We start from the raw sequence: 17292 nt of genomic DNA on the forward strand, positions 1-17292 counted from the left end.
CTATGCCAAAGCCTTTGACTGTGTGGATCACAATCAACTGTGGAAAATTCTGAAAGAGATGGGAATACCAGACCACCTGACCTGCCTTTTGAGAAACCTGTATGCAGGCCAGGAAGCAACAGTTAGAACTGGACATGGAACAACAGACTGGTTCCAAATAGGAAAAGGAGTACGTCAAGGCTGTATATTGTCACCCTGCTTATTTAACTTATATGCAGAGTACATCATGAGAAACACTGGACTGGAAGAAACACAAGCTGGAATCAAGATTGCTGGGAGAAATATCAATAACCTCAGATATGCAGATGACACCACCCTTATGGCAGAAAGTGAGGAGGAGCTAAAAAGCCTATTGATGAAAGGGAAAGAGGAGAGCGAAAAAGTTGGCTTAAAGCTCAACATTCAGAAAACGGAGATCATGGCATTCGGTCCCATCGCTTCATGGGAAATAGACGGGGAACAGTGGAAACAGTGTCAGACTTTATTTTTTTGGGCTCCAAAATCACTGCAAATGGTGACTGCAGCCATGAAATTAAAAGACGCTTACTCCTTGGAAGAAAAGTTATGACCAACCTAGATAGCATATTCAAAAGCAGAGACATTACTTTGCCGACTCAGGTCCATCTAGTCAAGGCCATGGTTTTTCCAGTGGTCATGTACAGATGTGAGAGTTGGACTGTGAAGAAAGCTGAGCACCGAAAAATTGATGCTTTTGAAGTGTGGTGTTGGAGAAGACTCTTGAGAGTCCCTTGGACTGCAAGGAGATCCAACCAGTCCATTCTGAAGGAGATCAACCCTGGGATTTCTTTGGAAGGAATGATGCTGAAGCTGAAGCTCCAGTACTTTGGCCACCTCATGCGAAGAGTTGACTCATTGGAAAAGACTCTGATGCTGGGAGGGATTTGGAGCAGGAGGAGAAGGGGACGACCAAGGATGAGATGGCTGGATGGCATCACGGACTCGATGGGTGTGAGTCTGAGTGAACTCCGGGAGATGGTGATGGACAGGGAGGCCTGGCGTGGTGTGATTCATGGGGTCGCAAAGAGTCGGACACGACTGAGCGACTGAACTGAACTGATACTTATATTTGCAACTTATTTTCAAACATATAAAAAATTAATATGGATGATATGAATAGACAGAAATGAGTATTAGAGTTATATAATAAAGCAAATATAGTAAAATATTAATTGTAGAATCTAGGTGGTAGTTATATGAGTGTTGACTGCATAAGTTTCTTCAACTTTTCTGTATTTTTAAAAAAATTCCATGATAAATGTTGGAAAAAATAGAAATAGAAAATAAAACTATTTTGAAATTACCATTAAAATTAACTATCATTCCTATAGTTAAAATTAATGTATATTAGTATCTTTTCAGATTTTCGTTACATAATTTTTTAAAGGAAACAAAGGTCATGTAATTCTTACATTTCCATTACCCTTCACAAATTTCATTTTGCTCCCCACCCTACTTCCACCCAGGGGTAATCAGCATTTTATCATAAGTTTGGAGTGTATTCTTACAATCCACTTGTAAAAATTTTATACTTGTCTGTGCATATATGTAAAGCTAATGTCAAGTACAGTCATTGTGTCTTCATTTGTAATAATGAAAAATTGGAAAAACCTAAATGTCAATCAGTGGAGAAATGAATAAGCTATGGGTTTTCATATGATGCAGTCGATCTTGGAAACAATGTTAATTAATGAAAGCAAGCTTATAAATTATACTTTTATTGTTAATGGATACACATAAAAACATGGGCAGGAAGTACACACACAAACTTTGCAGTAACAGTCATTTCTGGGAAGGTAGGGAGGGGAATTGGAGAAGGAAATGGCAACCCACTCCAGGGTTCTTGCCTGGAGAATCCCAGGGACGGGGGAGCCTGGTGGGCTGCCGTCTATGGGGTCGCACAGAGTCAGACACAACTGAAGCGACTTAGCAGCAGCAGCAGGGAGGGGAATGTGATTAGAAAGGAGTAAAAGACCTCAGTCACACCTTTAGTTTTTGAAAATTTATTTGATGCAAATATGGTAAAACATTAACATTTGTTCAACTTGAGCAGTGAGTACATATGAGGATTTATTTGTTGTATTTTTCTGTATGTTAGAAATAATTCATAATTTGAAAATACAACAGTGTAGCTTTGTAAATATAGTTTTTAGAATTTATAGAAATCATATGATAGTGTAAATGTTCTGCAGCATGCTTTTTAAAATTCAGCTTCTGGTTTTGAGCTTTGTCCACATTGGTATATGCAGATCTGGTTATCTAATTGCTGTTCTTAGTATCCAGTCATACAACTATATCACATGCAATTTAGCCATCACTCTGCTGATGGACATTTAGGTCATTTCCATGAATATTATTATCAATACAGTTTTATGCAACAGACTCTGCTTACTATAAATCTTTCTTGACAAGATACACAGACTGTATTAGGAGGATGAAGAAAGAAAAGAAGCAGAGGAGACTCTTGGAAGCAGCATATGTGTTCCTCAAAAGTCAAAACAATTGCCTGGTGATAATTAATGAGACATTCAAAGCAGATTAGCTTTCCAAATGATTTGGGTACCACTCTACAAAGAATGGGCTTCCCAGATGGTGCGCGTGCCAATGCAGGAGACATAAGAGATGAGGGTTCGATCCCTAAGTTGGGAAGATCCCCTGGAGGAGGGGATGGCAACCAGTATTCTTGCCTGGAGAATCCCATGGACAGAGGAGCCTGGCGGGCTATAGTCCATAGGATCGCAGAGAGTCGGACATGGCTGAAGCGACTTAGAACACAGGTTTTCTGAATAAATAACGCTGCAGTGAACAAGATCTTGTGTATAGGAGTGTTCCCAATACCAAAAGCTTTTCAAGAAGTTTTTAGGCCTAAGTTGATATTTTTAAAACTCAATTTCAAGATCTTCAACCTCCATATGTGTGCTTTCCTCCGTATGTTTGTTTCAAGCAGTCCTGGGTCTAGGCCTGTGGTTGGGTGCTGTGCAGGTTGTCATTTTCCACCTCTATTCACAATTGCTCTTCTCTCACATGACTACAGAAAGGCGTAGTTCTCATCCATCTCACCTTTCATTTGCTATTTTATGCATACTATTAAATATTTATGCGTTTTATATTAAATTTTTATTTTGAAAATTTAACCTATGTATCTAAAATATATTTTTGTTTTTAGCATGAGACAACAATGTAATTGTAAATCTAATGACTTTGACATAATAGTCTAAATAATACAACTGGACACTTTATACTCTAATATTCATATCAAAGTCTCTTTGATCATATGAGAAGTATAAAGTTTACGGAAGTATCATTCCACTATCTTCCTAGAATTCCCTGAAGTTATGGTGGCCATATAAGACAGTTCTGGTCATGAGATATAATTCTATTAAGAATTGGTGGAAGCTTTCTGCTTTCTTGAAACAAGCACCACTCCATTTCCTTCTTCTTTTTGGATGTATGACACCTGGTAGCAAAGGAACCATCTTTCCAGCTCATCTTTCCAGTAGACCTGTTATCTCAGGGGAAGCTAACTCCACTCTCATCTCCTGGATGGTCTAAGGATAACTCCGTCCCCATTGCCAGAGGTTGGTTTAGTTTTAGGTGTGACACAATTCTGTATACTTTGTCCATGTTTGCAGTCAGCTTCTGGGAAATTTTTCCCTGATCTTAAAAGAGATTCAAGGAAAGCCAATCTTCCTCCCCCTTCCCTTGGATACTTTTCTTTTGCAATATACAAATTTTACAGTTTAGTCAGTTCAAGTTTATGTTTTTTTTTTCCTGAATGTTAAGTATTTTTTGTGCATTAAGAAATCCTTTTCTACCCTGAGGTAAAAATATTCAACATAGCCTCCTAACAGTTTCCAAGTTGTACTTTCAATTTCAGAACATTAATCCATCTAAGATTTATTTGGGGATATGATATGAAGTAGGGATTTGATTTTCCCCTCCACATGGAGAGCCAGTGGTCCAACATTCTTTATTTAATAGTTCTTTTGCCATTGATCTTTGAAGCCACCTTTCTGGTGATTCAAAAAAATAATAGCTAAAATTTATTTACCACTTAGTATTTTTTAAGCATATCATGTATCAACTCATTTGATCCTTACAACTACTTTATAAAGTACAGGTTCATGATCCATTATTTACAATTCTGGAATTGAAAAACGCATGAACATGATACTTTAAAAAAATTCATTTGGGAGCAAAACCTGACCTAAACTTCCATGCAGCTATTTATTTATTTCTGTTGTTGTTTTTTAAAGGTATTTTCTGTTTATTTACATTTGGCTGCTCTTTATGGCAAGTGAGATGTGAGATTTTAGTTCCCCATGGAACCCATGCCCTCTGCATTGGAAGCACAGGGTCTACCCACTGGCCCACCAGGAAGGTCCCTGCCATGCAGCTATATAGAGTCTCTTATTTAGTCCTCTTAGTATGGCTATTCATAAATATTCTTGATTATTGGGTGCAGCCCTAGAAGCTTTTGGGGTGTAACAAGGTATATGCATTGGATTACTTTTCAAAATCTAAAACATTCTAAATTCAGAAAACCATTTAACCAAGGTCTCAGATAAAGGTCGTGTTGTTGTTGTTTAGTCGCTGCTAAGTCATGTTTTTTTGCAACCCTGTGGACTTGTAGCCCACCAGGCTCCTCTGTCCATGGGTTTCCCAGGCAAGAATACTGGAGTGGGTTGCCATTTCCTTTTCCAGGGGATCTTCCTGACCCAGGGATCGAACCTGCAACTCCTGCCTTAGAACACGGATTCTTTACCACTGAGCCACCAGGCAAACCCCAAAGGTTGTGTACTAGTACTATTTTTATCCCCATTTCACAACTGAGGAAATTGAGACATAGAATTTAAGTCATTTGCTTAAGGTTGCATGGTTAACAAAAAGTTTACTCAATGGAGTTAATAACATTTTTGAGTGCTTAAAGTTATAGCCACTAGGTTAAATGCTTCATATCCATTATTTCCTTTAAACCTTGGCCAATAATCTCAGATATGCAGATGACACCACCCTTATGGCAGAAAGTGAAGAACTAAAGAGGCTCTTGATGAAAGTGAAAGAATAGAGTGAAAAAGGTGGCTTAAAGCTCAACATTCAGAAAACTAAGATCATGGCATCCAGTCCCATCACTTCATGGCAAATAGATGGGGAAACAATGGAAACAGTGTCACTGCAGACTGCATCCATGAAATTAAAAGATGCTTACTCCTTGGAAGGAAAGTTATGACCAACCTAGACAGAATATTAAGAAGCAGAGACATTGCTTTGCCAACAAAGGTCCGTCTAGTCAAGGCTATGGATTTTCCAGTAGTCATGCATGGATGTGAGAGTTGGACCATAAAGAAATCTGAGCTCTGAAGAATTGATGCTTTTGAAGTGTGGTGTTGGAGAAGACTCTTGAGAGTCCCTTGGACTGCAAGGAGATCCAACCAGTACGTCCTAAAGGACTGATGTTGAAGCTGAAACTCCAATACTTTGGCCACCTGATGTGAAGAACTGACTAATTTGAAAAGACCCTGATGTTGGGAAAGACTGAAGGCAGGAAAAGTGGACGACAGAGGATGAGATGCTTGGATGGCATCACTGACTCAGTGAACATGAGTTTGAGTAAACTCCGGAGTTGGTGATGGACAGGGAGGCCTGGCGTGCTACAGTCCATGGGGTCGCAAAGAGTCAGACACGACTGAGCAACTGAACTGAACAACCCTATAAGGTGCTATTATTGTCCCCATTTTCCAGAAGAAGCAGTTGAAACTTAGAAAGGTTATACAACTTCCCTGGACACACAACTATTAAATGTAGTAAGGAAGGATTTAAAAACAAGCTATTCTGACTTCAATATATTTATTACACTATGCCTTACCAGTCTGTAACACCTCTCTTCTACATGTCATTTAGAACTAATCGTATCTAATTACCTCTTGGATATTAAAGAGTAAGTTTTTTTTTAATGCATATCAGATCATTTTACTCCCATGCTTAAAACCCTCCTATGACTTCCTATTGATTTCAAATGCATGCAGCAGTAATTGGCAGCTTGCAGCGAGCAGTAGCTGGAAGCAAGATCTTAGTTTCCCAGACTGGGAATCCTAACCACTGGACCACAGGGGCCAGCAGTTAGGGCTAGAGGCCCTAGTCCTTGCCTGCCTAATAAAGAATGAATTCAGGAAAGAAGGCAGAAGATAAAGAGTAAGTAAAAAGTTTATTTGAAAATAAAAGTATGATTAAACTCAGAGGAGATTCGTGCCTTTGGGAAGTTTAAATCCTTTAGGGGACAGTTTTCCAGGTCTTTTGTCTTCCTTCAGGCCAATCATCTTGCTTTGTTCCCCCAACCCCCATGGGTTAATCTGTCTCAGAACCTTCCCCTGAGGTGTGCATGCACCCTCAGCCAAGGTGGTCCTCAAAGTGCAGGCTTCTGGGAGGAGCAAGACTCATTATGGCCTGGAATTATCCCCTGATTTTTGATCCCAGTGAGCCTTTCTGCACATATGTAGTGTTTCCCTTGTCCCAAAAAGGGGGGAATGGAGATCCCTTAATCCTTTACTCAAACAGGGATTTGTCCCTGTTTGTCCTTGCTATGGGCTGAATGAAGCACCAGCTGGAATCAAGATTGCCAGGAGAAATATCAATAACCTCAGATATGCAGATGACACAACCCTTATGGCAGAAAGCAAAGAAGAACTAAAGAGCTTCTTGATGAAAGTGAAAGAGGAGAGTGAAAAAGCTAGCTTAAAACAACATTCAAAAAACTAAGATCATGGCATCCGGTCCCATCACTTCATGGCAAATAGATGGGGAAACAATGGAAACAGTGACAGACTTTATTTTCTTGGACTTCAAAATCACTGCAGATGGTGACTGATCCATGAAATTAAAAGACGCTTGCTCCTTCGAAGAAAGCTATGACTAACCTAGACAGCATACTAAAAAGCAGAGACATTACTTTGCTGACAAAGGTCCATATAGTCAAAGCTACAGTTTTTCCAGTAGTCATGTATGGATGTGAGAGTTGGACTATAAAGAAAGCCGAGCACCAAAGAATTGAGGCTTTTTAACTGTGGTGTTGGAGAAGACTCTTGAGAGTCCCTTGGACTGCAAGATCAAACCAGTAACTCCTAAAGGAAATCAGTTCTGAATATTCTTTGGAAGGACTGTTGCTGAAGCTAAAGTTCCAGTAGCCAAAGTAGCCACTTGATGTGAAGAACTGACTCCTTGGAAAAGACCCTGATGCTGGGAAAGATTGAAGGCAGGAGAAGAAGGGGACGACAGAGGATGAGATGGTTGGATGGCATCACCAACTCGATGGACATGAGTTTGAGCAAGCTCTGGGAGGTGATGATGGACACGGAAGCCTGGCATGCTGCAGTTCATGGAGTCGCAGAGTTGGACACAACTGAGCGACTGAACTGTCCTTGCCATGATTATTACCTTGACTATTGCCATGACTATTACCTTAAGGAATTTACAAGAGAGAAAGACTGGTTATTTACCCTGTTTCTGTTGTTACTTCCATTTTGGAGGGCAAAGGAGAGGCTGATTGTAAATTCCTCAACTAGAGCCCTTCTATCTTGTCTCAGAAAATGTAAACAAGAGGCTAGTCTTAAGTATCCAGTCTGAAACCCACTTCTTCGTACCCCATGAAATGGAAACAGGAGGCCAGTTGTAAATGTCTAACCTGGAGCCTATCTATCTCCTACTTCACTACTGCTAGACGAAAATCCAAATTCCTTACAATGGCGCCTTTCTACTTCTCCCATCTTGTTCTCCAAGATAGCCAGCTTCTTTTAGGTTTTTACCTAAGGTGTATCCCCTACCTGCAAGACTCCCCAGGTTTTCACATAGCTGACTCCCTCCTGTTAGGCCTCAGATTAAGCTCCTCCTTGGTTTTTCCCTAATTACCCAGTTTGGAGTCTCTAATCATGCTCTCTATCCTTTCATTCTGTTTTACATAGCATATAAACATGATATTTTCTCATTTACTTGTTCACTCTCTTTCTTCCTTCCATTAGAATGTAAGTTCAACTACAGTGGGCACCTTATCTGTTTTGGTTTCTTTTGAAGTCCTAATCTCTAGTATCGAGTTTAGCATTTGGTAGGTACTTAATTTTGGCTGAATAAATTAATGTAGTGTATGATCAGTAAATGTAGCTGCTTGTTAGTTTCAGTGGTGGTAGATGAACTGAGAAGGCAGGTGGAAGGAGCTGGTGAAATATGAAGGCATTTAAACATCAGTTTTTGTCTAATAGTATAAATAGTACCTAACAGAGTGTTTGGCAATAGAACAGGGGCCAAATTAGTATTTGTTTAAGAATGAACAGTATATATTATCAGTAGCTTGGCTCTTGGGCAAATTTCTTAACCTTCCTGAGCTTAGTTTTCTAACCTATAAAGTGATGATTAAAACTTACTTTACAGGATTAGCCTACAAATTATATGAGATAATGCATGCCAAATGTCTAGCACATAGGTTTTTAAATATCTTTCCCTTTACACTTTGTAAACTCTGGGAAGCTCTTCTAGCTGCATGACCTCATTTTATTTCTATAGTACTTCTCATTAGTCTTATTTAATGGATGAAAAAGACTCGGGGGCTGAGGCAAAGCTTCTTCAGGTAATGACAAGCCAATGGACAAGTTTTATAAGTAGAGGGGTGACTAAATGAAAGCAGTGTTTCTTGAAGATTCATCTGTTGGAGACCTTTAAGATGGGCTCAATTGAAGAAGCTGGAGAAGTATTACTTTGACTACTATCATAAAAATCTAGTTTAAGGTGATAAGGGCATGCACTAGGTGACAGAGAACGTTTGAAAACCTAACAAATTAAGAGACTGAACAGCTACACGGCAAAAAAAAAAAAGACAAACGGCTGACAGTTTTCAAATATGGTTGAGAAAATGATGGTACCAACAACCTAAACAATTTAGATACCAAACTTTGCAAAATGGTTGGCAGAAGTTCTTCCCTCTAATACCTACGCAGAACATAGGGCGGTTACACGGCAAACATTTGAGCCGTGTCTTCACTGCCGTTACATATCTTTGTGGATTTCACCCTCCCACTGGGATCGCCATCTGGACTACAGCATCTTATGGACCTGTGGATTCTGTTTTCTCTAGGAGAAGTCTGGTGAGATGAGAATCGGGGCGATGAAGAATTAGAAGTAAAGGTTTTGAACTCTGAGAGTCTCGGCTAGATCGACTTTTTTCCATCTATGAAAATGAAGTCCTTGAAGACTAACGACCCCCTCCGGAAGAGCACAAACAGCCCTTTTGGCAGCTCGTGCCGCCAGGCCGCAGCGGCTCGTACTCCTCCGGCTCAACGGCAGAGCGGCGCACCTCGCGGTGAGCTGACGTCACTTCCGGCGCGCTGACGCTCAGTCCGGCGTGCCGACGCCTGCGTCAGCAAAGAGCGGGGCTGGGGGCACCCGGTTTGAAGTCGTGCGGGTCGGAGCGCTGCCGCCTCCGCCGCTGTCTGAGACCCCCTGCTTCCGGGCCGCGGCGGGGAAGAGCTCGGGTAGGCGGCAGGGCAGATGCCCGAGGGCCCGCGCCGGGACGTTCCGCGCCGCACCGGCCGCTCCCCTCTGCTCCGCGGCCTGGGCCTGCGCCGCTCAGCTCTCTGGAAACTAGCGCCTCGGCTGCGCGGCTTGTCGCTCGCGGGGAGCTCCGAACCGCCGGCGTCTGGCCATGGCGGTCTCCAGGTGGGTCTAATTCCTCCAGAGCTAACAGGAGGTTCCCATTGTCACTGGGCTCGGGCGCCTTCCTGCCTAGACCCCGCAGTTCGCCCCTCAGTCAGCGGGGCTTTGGACTCGGGTTACTCCAAGTAAGTCAGTTCAGGAATGCCTTTTTCTTGCTGAATAGACCGTTTGGCACGTTAGAGCTAGTTTTTCTCTTTCCTCACCATGTTTCTCTTCTCTGGTTTCTCTTCCCTCTTTCAGTGCTAGGAGAATCTCTTCTCTTTCTTAGTATTCTAAGGCCGATCCCTCACCTCCATTTCACGGGAAAACTTGGTAGTAACTGACGAAGTCGGGGAGACTTTGAGTTACAATTATCTAAGTGACCTTCTGATTATGTTAAAATTTGTGTTTACGGCTTTAGGGATATGTTCTTTCCTGAGTACTTTTTTCTTACATTATAGTATAATTCTTCGTTTTGTTTGGCAGTACACATTCAGTCGTCAGCTTTGTAATCTTCAGCAAATTATTGTATTAGGATCATCTTCTTTAACCAAGGCGTGAAAGATGTATCACGAATCTTAAATTATTTTAAAGTGATGGCCCCTCGATAGGAACGTATAGGAGACTATAGGGAGACCCCAAGACATTTCTTTGTATAGGTAGCAGGAAAGTCTTTTTCTCCAATATGAGAGACTGGGGTGGGGAGTACATTTTGTCAGAGCCTTGACGTTAGTGGACATTGATATATGTAAGTAGGGGATAGACAGAAGGGTTTACCAAGTTTGTTAGTTTTCATGGGAAATGGGTCCTTCTACCATATAGACTGAAAGGGAAAAATGATGACGGTTCAGAAAACATAGTTTTTGTTCATTTTTCAGAGTTAATTGAACGTTCCTATTTTGCAAGCAAAAGGATAACCCATACCTCACAGATTCCGTAGATAACTGATGAGAAAGTGTGTGGGAGAAACCCAATAGAGTTGAGTGTAAGTGTGGCAAGGTACCTGTAATAGGGGGCAACTAATTTTTATTTCATAGATTATTTGATTCCATTCACTGTGAGGAAATTCTTATTTTGTGGTGTATAAAATAGAGGGAAAAAAATGAAAGTTTAAAGAGCCCCTAATCTGCTTGACTAATGCAAATCTATTTACAGAAGTTTAGGGCACCTACATTTCTGAATGAATGAGTTTTCAAAGCAGCTGCTTTTTGTTCTTGACATTGGATTTCAAAGATTGGAGCTCTTTTTTTTTCTGTAGATCTTTTTTATTTAGCTTGCCAAAATTCTGTTAAATTCTACTTTAAAAAGAAAACTTGTCATGGTTTTATAAAAGAGCTAGTCCTGGGCTTATTCTGATAATACAATAGGTTCATGGAAAACACTTTTGAGACACTTTTCTGATTTGGGGATACTGCCAGTCCTTGACTTTTTCATATGAGGATTCACTTTGAATAACAGACTTTAATTCTAAACTGACCTTCTCCATGCACTGAGCACACATGTTTATGAACTAAATTTCCTTTCTCTTCTTGGTATGAAATACAGACTCATTTGGACTTCCCCCATGGCTCAGACAGTAAAGAATCTGCTTTCAATGCGGGAGACCGGGGTTTGATCCCTGGTTGAGAAGATCCCCTGGAAGAGGGCATGGCAATGCATTCCAGTATTCTTGCCTGTAGAATCCCCATGCATATGAGGTGCCTGGCGGACTATAGTCCATGGGTCGCAAAGAGTCCGACATGAATAACCACATACACATACATACAGACTCATTTTAATATTTTATTGTAGAACAGGTTGAAAATGGTTGAAGAGATAAAAATCATTTGCGAGAATCAAATCAAAAATATTTTTTGCACTGTTTGTATCAGTGTGTGACTGAAAAGAAATGGTAATGTTTTTATAACCTTTAAATATTTCCAATAGGAGGGAAATGTTAAGTTCAGAAATCCAGATCCAGAGATCCAGGAATAATATTTGACTTTGCCCTCCCTCCCTTCACCCGAGTCCAGCCAGTCCCCAGATCCAATCTTGTCAGTTCTACCTTTCTAATCTGTCTCTGGCCAGTCTTTTCTCTCCAGGCCATGTATCACAGTCCTGCTCCATACCACCATCATCTCTAATCCAAGACACCTGTCACAGCAGCCATTCTGCTCTTCCTGCCTCCATTCCTGTCTCTTTCTAATTTATTCTTTGTTTCTTTGCTAATGTTAATTTTAATGTAGCCTTTTTTTCCCCCCCTGTTTAAAACCTTTTAGTTTTCTGTTGCTTTAAGATAAAGGACAAATTTTGTAACAAACACATCTTACCAGATCATTTGTGATTTGGTTCCTGCTTTATCTTTTTAAGCTTCATCTTGTCAAGTTGTTTGAGTCTCTCTCTCTCTCCCTCTTCATTCTGAATCTTTGTTCTTTTTCACCTCCTAGTCTCTAAAACATTAATTCTTACCTTAATCTCTGGAACATTAATTCCTACCTTCTCAAAAAAAAAAAAAAAAAATTCCTACCTTCTCCTCCTACCCCAACCTTAGCTTTTAGATCTAAACCCTAAGCCTATACATGTGTCACTGTGTTTGGGAAGGCTTCTCTGGTATTACTTCATCTCAGCTGGTGAGATATTGTCTTGCCAGTCATATTTATCACAGTTTGTGATTGTTTAATTGTTCGCTTTTCTTGCTTAACATCAGCTCTGTGAGAGAAGTGATTGTCTTTACTCTTTCTTTCCCCAGGAGAGTGCCTTTTCTCATAGGTGCTCAATACACTTTAAAAAATGGGTGATTGTTTTCTTGTTTGATTCCTGTCATGATTTTTCTGTAACTTTTGTAGAGTATTTCTGGTGTTTTTCAGGAAGTGCTTCTGAGTTTTACAGATTTCCCTAAGAGAGAAAAGCTTTCATTATAGGTTTGAATATTGACCAAAATTATAATTTAAAAAACAATAAATATCATCAGAACTAGTTTTATAAACTTATAGTCTAGTACAATTCTGTGATAGCATGGTCTTTTATAATGCAAATTGGATATAATGTAACCCTGCATTTTCTGTAATCAAAATTTTTAGACCCCCACTTAGTTTTTTTAAAATTATTATTTATTTTTGGCTGCATTGGATCTTCATTGCTGCAAGCAGCCTTTCTCTAGTTGTGGTGTGCAGGCTTCTTATTGCAGTGGCTTCTCTTGTTGCAGCCCACGTGCTTAGATGGTTCCAAGGCATCTGGAATCTTCCCAGACCCAAGATGGAACTCGTGTCCTCAGTATTGGCAGTCAGAGTCATAACTGCTGGACCACCAGGGAAGTCCCACACTTAGCCTTTATAAAAGATTAGTTTTAATGTAGTACTTTGAATTATAAGAATGTTGCAAATGGTAAAATGTATGGTCAACTCTTCATCCCCTATGGGTGAGTTAAATCTTCACAAACAGCTACCCCACCCCTCAGAAAACCCCACAAATCTTTGTGACTCTAAAATTGCAAATACAATGATAGCATTTGAAGTTCTCCCATGAAATACAGTGAAATACTACTAAAAATGTATGACTCTTTTAGACCCCTAGTAAAAGAGTATACACATGTGAGAGAACAATGTTGCCCTTAATAAGTGAATGCTGGAAAGTCAGCCAAACTCACTCACTAGCTACTTGACTTGCTCTCATAATATCAACATCAGAAAAAAAAAAAAAACCAACAAACTAGTACATATTACAGGCTTTCAGTGTTGTTTGCAAGCAATTTAAATCGTAATTATTAAATCTTTGAATACTGTGTTGTTTTGTAAGCCTCTTTCCCTGTATCATCTGTCACTAATTGGAGTTGAGCCACCAACAGTAAACGTAATGTTGGAGGGATTGTTAAAAGTTATGTTCATTACAGAAGGTGGTGGGTGAATCTGTAACAATGTTGGGTTCCACAGCTTAATTTTTTAAAAGATTATTTTTGATACCTTTGCCTGTTTATACCACAGTTGGTTGTTGTTATGCATCGATTAGCTATTATGAATTTAGTTTTTCCTTGATCATATACAGAGAATGTAAAAATATACTTTAGAGAATTTTCCATCAGTGATCTCTGCTATAAAGGTCATGTCTAAAATATGTAGACAATAGTTATGACTTGACTGTTTTAGAAGCCATACCTTAAGTCTGTGACAGGCATCTTTGCAGTTTAAAAATGATGCTGTGTTCAGAAAAGATTCTGAACATACCCTCTTATGGAAGAAATAAATTGCTACATGTGAGCAGAACTTTGCTCTGTTGTGTTAATTCTCTCTCAACACTGCTGATGCTTCAGAGAAACATTGTTTCAGTGACCTATTCTGCACCCTAAAGGGAAGTTTCTTGATGTGGGGGTCCTTGCTCTTGACAGGGAAAACGCTAATCTGATCTTACCTGTGGGAGAGCACAGGTGGTTTTTGTTTGTTAGGCCTATTCCTCCATTATTACTGATGTCTATCCATTATAAGATTGACAGAAGACACTTGTAAATTGTAATATATTGAATATTTTGTACTTTAAAAATGGGGACCAAAAGCTAGGAAAGGTAGAGGAGGCATTATTTAAGTGTATCCATTTTAGTCCCTTTGGTTAAATTCCTCCCTGTTTCTTTAGTCTGTTTCTGAAAGTACTATACACCTAACAATTCACCATTTTAACCATTTTAAAATGTGCACTTTCAAATGAAGTTTTAATCCGCTACACATTTTTTTCCCCTGAAAAGTCTAGATTTTTATGTTTAAGATAAAGTCATTCAAGAGGCAGAGGTTAGGGGAAAAAAAAGTGTCCTGAAGGAAATAATGCACCTTGGCTTTCCTTTTCAGCACTCATTTAACAAGTATTTACAGGGTGCTTTCTGTGTTCCAGGTGCTGGAGATACAGCAGGGAATAAAAATGGATTTCCCATTCTCATGGAGTTCCTGTTTTCCCAGGGGTGTGGGGAGAATGTAAATAACACACACCTGCCCTTGCATCTGGCTTCGGTGTTGTTTCACATCTTCATATCTGTTCTCAGTGTTCTTTGTGGTATTTCAAATTAATCTACTTTCTTCTAGCATTAACATAGTTTAAATAACCCACAGTAGGAACTTGAAGGCATAAATTTTAAAACATCAGTCTAGGCAATTTCTTAAAAGACATTTCTTTTGATCATAACTTCCTTGCTTAATGATGTTATGTAGGACTAAGCACAGTGTTGATACCAGATATTTATGTTCTTATTCCCTAAGTAACACACATAGAAAAGCCTCACATAGTAAATGTAAAAAATGCATGACAAAATGGACAAACTTGACTGATCATTCCCTTTTGTTACAATTACAAAGCCATCTCTGACGTATTCTGTCAGTTGACTTTCCATAATTTTTTTAGAGTGATTAAATTTATTCAGAGAATACTGAGATTGGAAATAGATTGTGAAAGTTATATCTTAAACACTTTCTTTTTCCATCCTCAAACAGCTTTTCCATCCTCAAATAGGGGAAATGCAATATATATTTGTTTATTGGTGTTGAAGTAGTAGTCTAGGACATCTTTATAGTTTAGCATGCATATTATTTCTTTTTATATTCTTTTTGAATTATGATAACACAGACAGCTGAAGAGAAGTTAAATTATAGTTGCCAGCATAATCTCTACAAACTCCATGTACTTTCCTTTTTCTAACTTTTTTTAAACCACATTTTCTGTTTTAATTTGAAGTATAATTAATTTTCAATATTGTATAAGTTTCAAGGATATAACATAGCAATTCAATATTTTATATATTATATATCATTTAAAGTTATAATAAAATAATGGCTGTCTTTCCCTGTGCAGTACAGTGCATCCTTGTGGCTTATTTGTTTTATATATAGTAGTTGCTGCTGCTGCTAAGTCACTTCAGTTGTGTCCGACTCTGTGTGACCCCATAGACGGCAGCCTGTCAGGCTCCCCCATCCCCGGGATTTTCCAGGCAGGAACACTGGAGTGGGTTGCCATTTCCTTCTGCAATGCATGAAAGTGAAAAGTGAAAGGGAAGTCGTTCAGTTGTGTCCGACTCTTAGCGACCCCATGGACTGCAGCCTACCAGGCTCCTCCGTCCATGGGATTTTCCAGGCAAGAGGACTGGAGTGGGGTGCCATTGCCTTCTCCGATATATAGTAGTTTGTGTCTCTTAATCCCACACACCTATCTTCTCATTCCCGTCTTCCCTCTAGGCAGTCTTTAGAGCAGTTTTCTGAAATCACAGGTTTATAAAATAAACATGGATCATGTCTTTTATAGTTATTTCTCTGAATTAAAATCCAATCGAAAATGGGCCAGATTATCATCATCAATAGATTCATAACCATTTGTTGTCATTCAGTTGCTCAGTCATGTCCAATTCTTTGTGACCCCATAGACTGCACCATGCCAGGCTTCCCTGTCCTTCACAATCTCCCTGAGCTTGCTCAGACTTACGTCCATTGCGTTGGTGATGCTATCCAACCATCTTGTCCTCTTCATCCCCTTCTCCTCCTGCCTTCAGTCTTTCTCAGCATCAGGATGTTTTCTAATGAGTCGGCTCTTTGCATCAGGTGGCCACAGTTTTGGAGTTTCAGCTTCAACATCAGTCCTTCCAATGAGTATTCAGGACTGATTTCCTTTAGGATTGACTGGTTTGATCTTGCAGTCCAAGGTACTCTCAAGAGTCTTCTCCAACACTGCAATTCAGAATTATCACTTCTTTGGTGCTCAAGCTTCTTTAGGGTCTAACTCTCACATCCATACATAACTACTGGAAAAACCATAGCTTTGACTATACAGACTTTTGTTTCAAAATGATGTCTCTGCTTTTTAATACACTGTCTGTCTGGGTTTGTCATAGATTTTCTTCCAAGGAGCAAGCGTCTTTTAAATTCATGGTTGCAGTTGCCATCTGCAGTGATTTTAGAGCCCAAGAAAATAAATGTGTTACTGTTTTCCATTGTTTCCCCATCTATTTGCCATGAAATGATGGGACCAGATGCCAGGATTGTTGTTTTTTAATGTAATCAGTGGATACTGTCAAATATAATTGCACCATGTTTTATTTAATTTATTCTTCTACAGTCTCTGGTATCTTCTGTTCAGCTTGACAGTGTATTACCTCTTTTTCCTCCATTTGTCTATCCTTTGGAGAATGAAGAGTAGCATTAGCTGTTATGCTACATAAGCTTTAGCCAAAAGAAGTATTGTGGTAAGTACTGTGTTCCCTCAGTCAGCCCTTCTTTTAACTTTCTTTTTGTTTTGTTCACCTGGCTTCCTTCAGACCTCTCCTTCAAGGGCCCTGTCTGCCCTCCAGAATAATACTGGCTCTGTCTCATACCTTTTCCCTCCCTACCTGTTCATTATACCAGTCTTTTCCATTGTGTCCGGACCCGTGCTTACCCTGCTTGCCTCATAGCTGGCTATCCTGGTGTAATAGGTCACATTGCCCTCTTCTGAGATCCTGGTCTGCTCATCCCTTTGTTGTTCCTTTTATGTAGCATCTAATCTGTTATCCTGGAGAGAAGAATGAAAAACTCCAAAAGGGGCTTTGAGTCAAGAGCACCAAAGCATTCTTGTGTCCCCATTCTTCTATTCAGGGAGTCAAATCTGACTATCACAAGG

At 39.7% G+C, this 17292-nt stretch overlaps 1 protein-coding gene and 1 long non-coding RNA gene across 2 annotated transcripts in view; one reads left to right on the forward strand and one right to left on the reverse strand.

The window, feature by feature from the left end:
- The first annotated feature begins 9394 nt into the window (after nt 1–9394).
- Nucleotides 9395–17292, forward strand: part of BTAF1 (B-TFIID TATA-box binding protein associated factor 1) — a 90228-nt gene continuing 82330 nt past the window's right edge. Inside the window, exon 1 of the mRNA XM_040254516.1 lies at nt 9395–9717. Within this exon, the coding sequence (XP_040110450.1) occupies nt 9704–9717 (14 nt within the window). The 5' untranslated portion in view covers nt 9395–9703. The remainder of the gene's footprint in view (nt 9718–17292) is intronic.
- LOC120873690 lies at nt 11932–12808 on the reverse strand. The gene is made up of 2 exons (XR_005723508.1): nt 12200–12808; nt 11932–12168 (listed from the first exon to the last, which is right to left on the reverse strand). It is a non-coding gene; the product is annotated as an uncharacterized LOC120873690 (long non-coding RNA).

This window comes from Oryx dammah, unplaced genomic scaffold (assembly GCF_014754425.2).
Source record: "Oryx dammah isolate SB20612 unplaced genomic scaffold, SCBI_Odam_1.1 HiC_scaffold_14, whole genome shotgun sequence".
In the NCBI taxonomy this organism is placed as follows: domain Eukaryota; kingdom Metazoa; phylum Chordata; class Mammalia; order Artiodactyla; family Bovidae; genus Oryx; species Oryx dammah.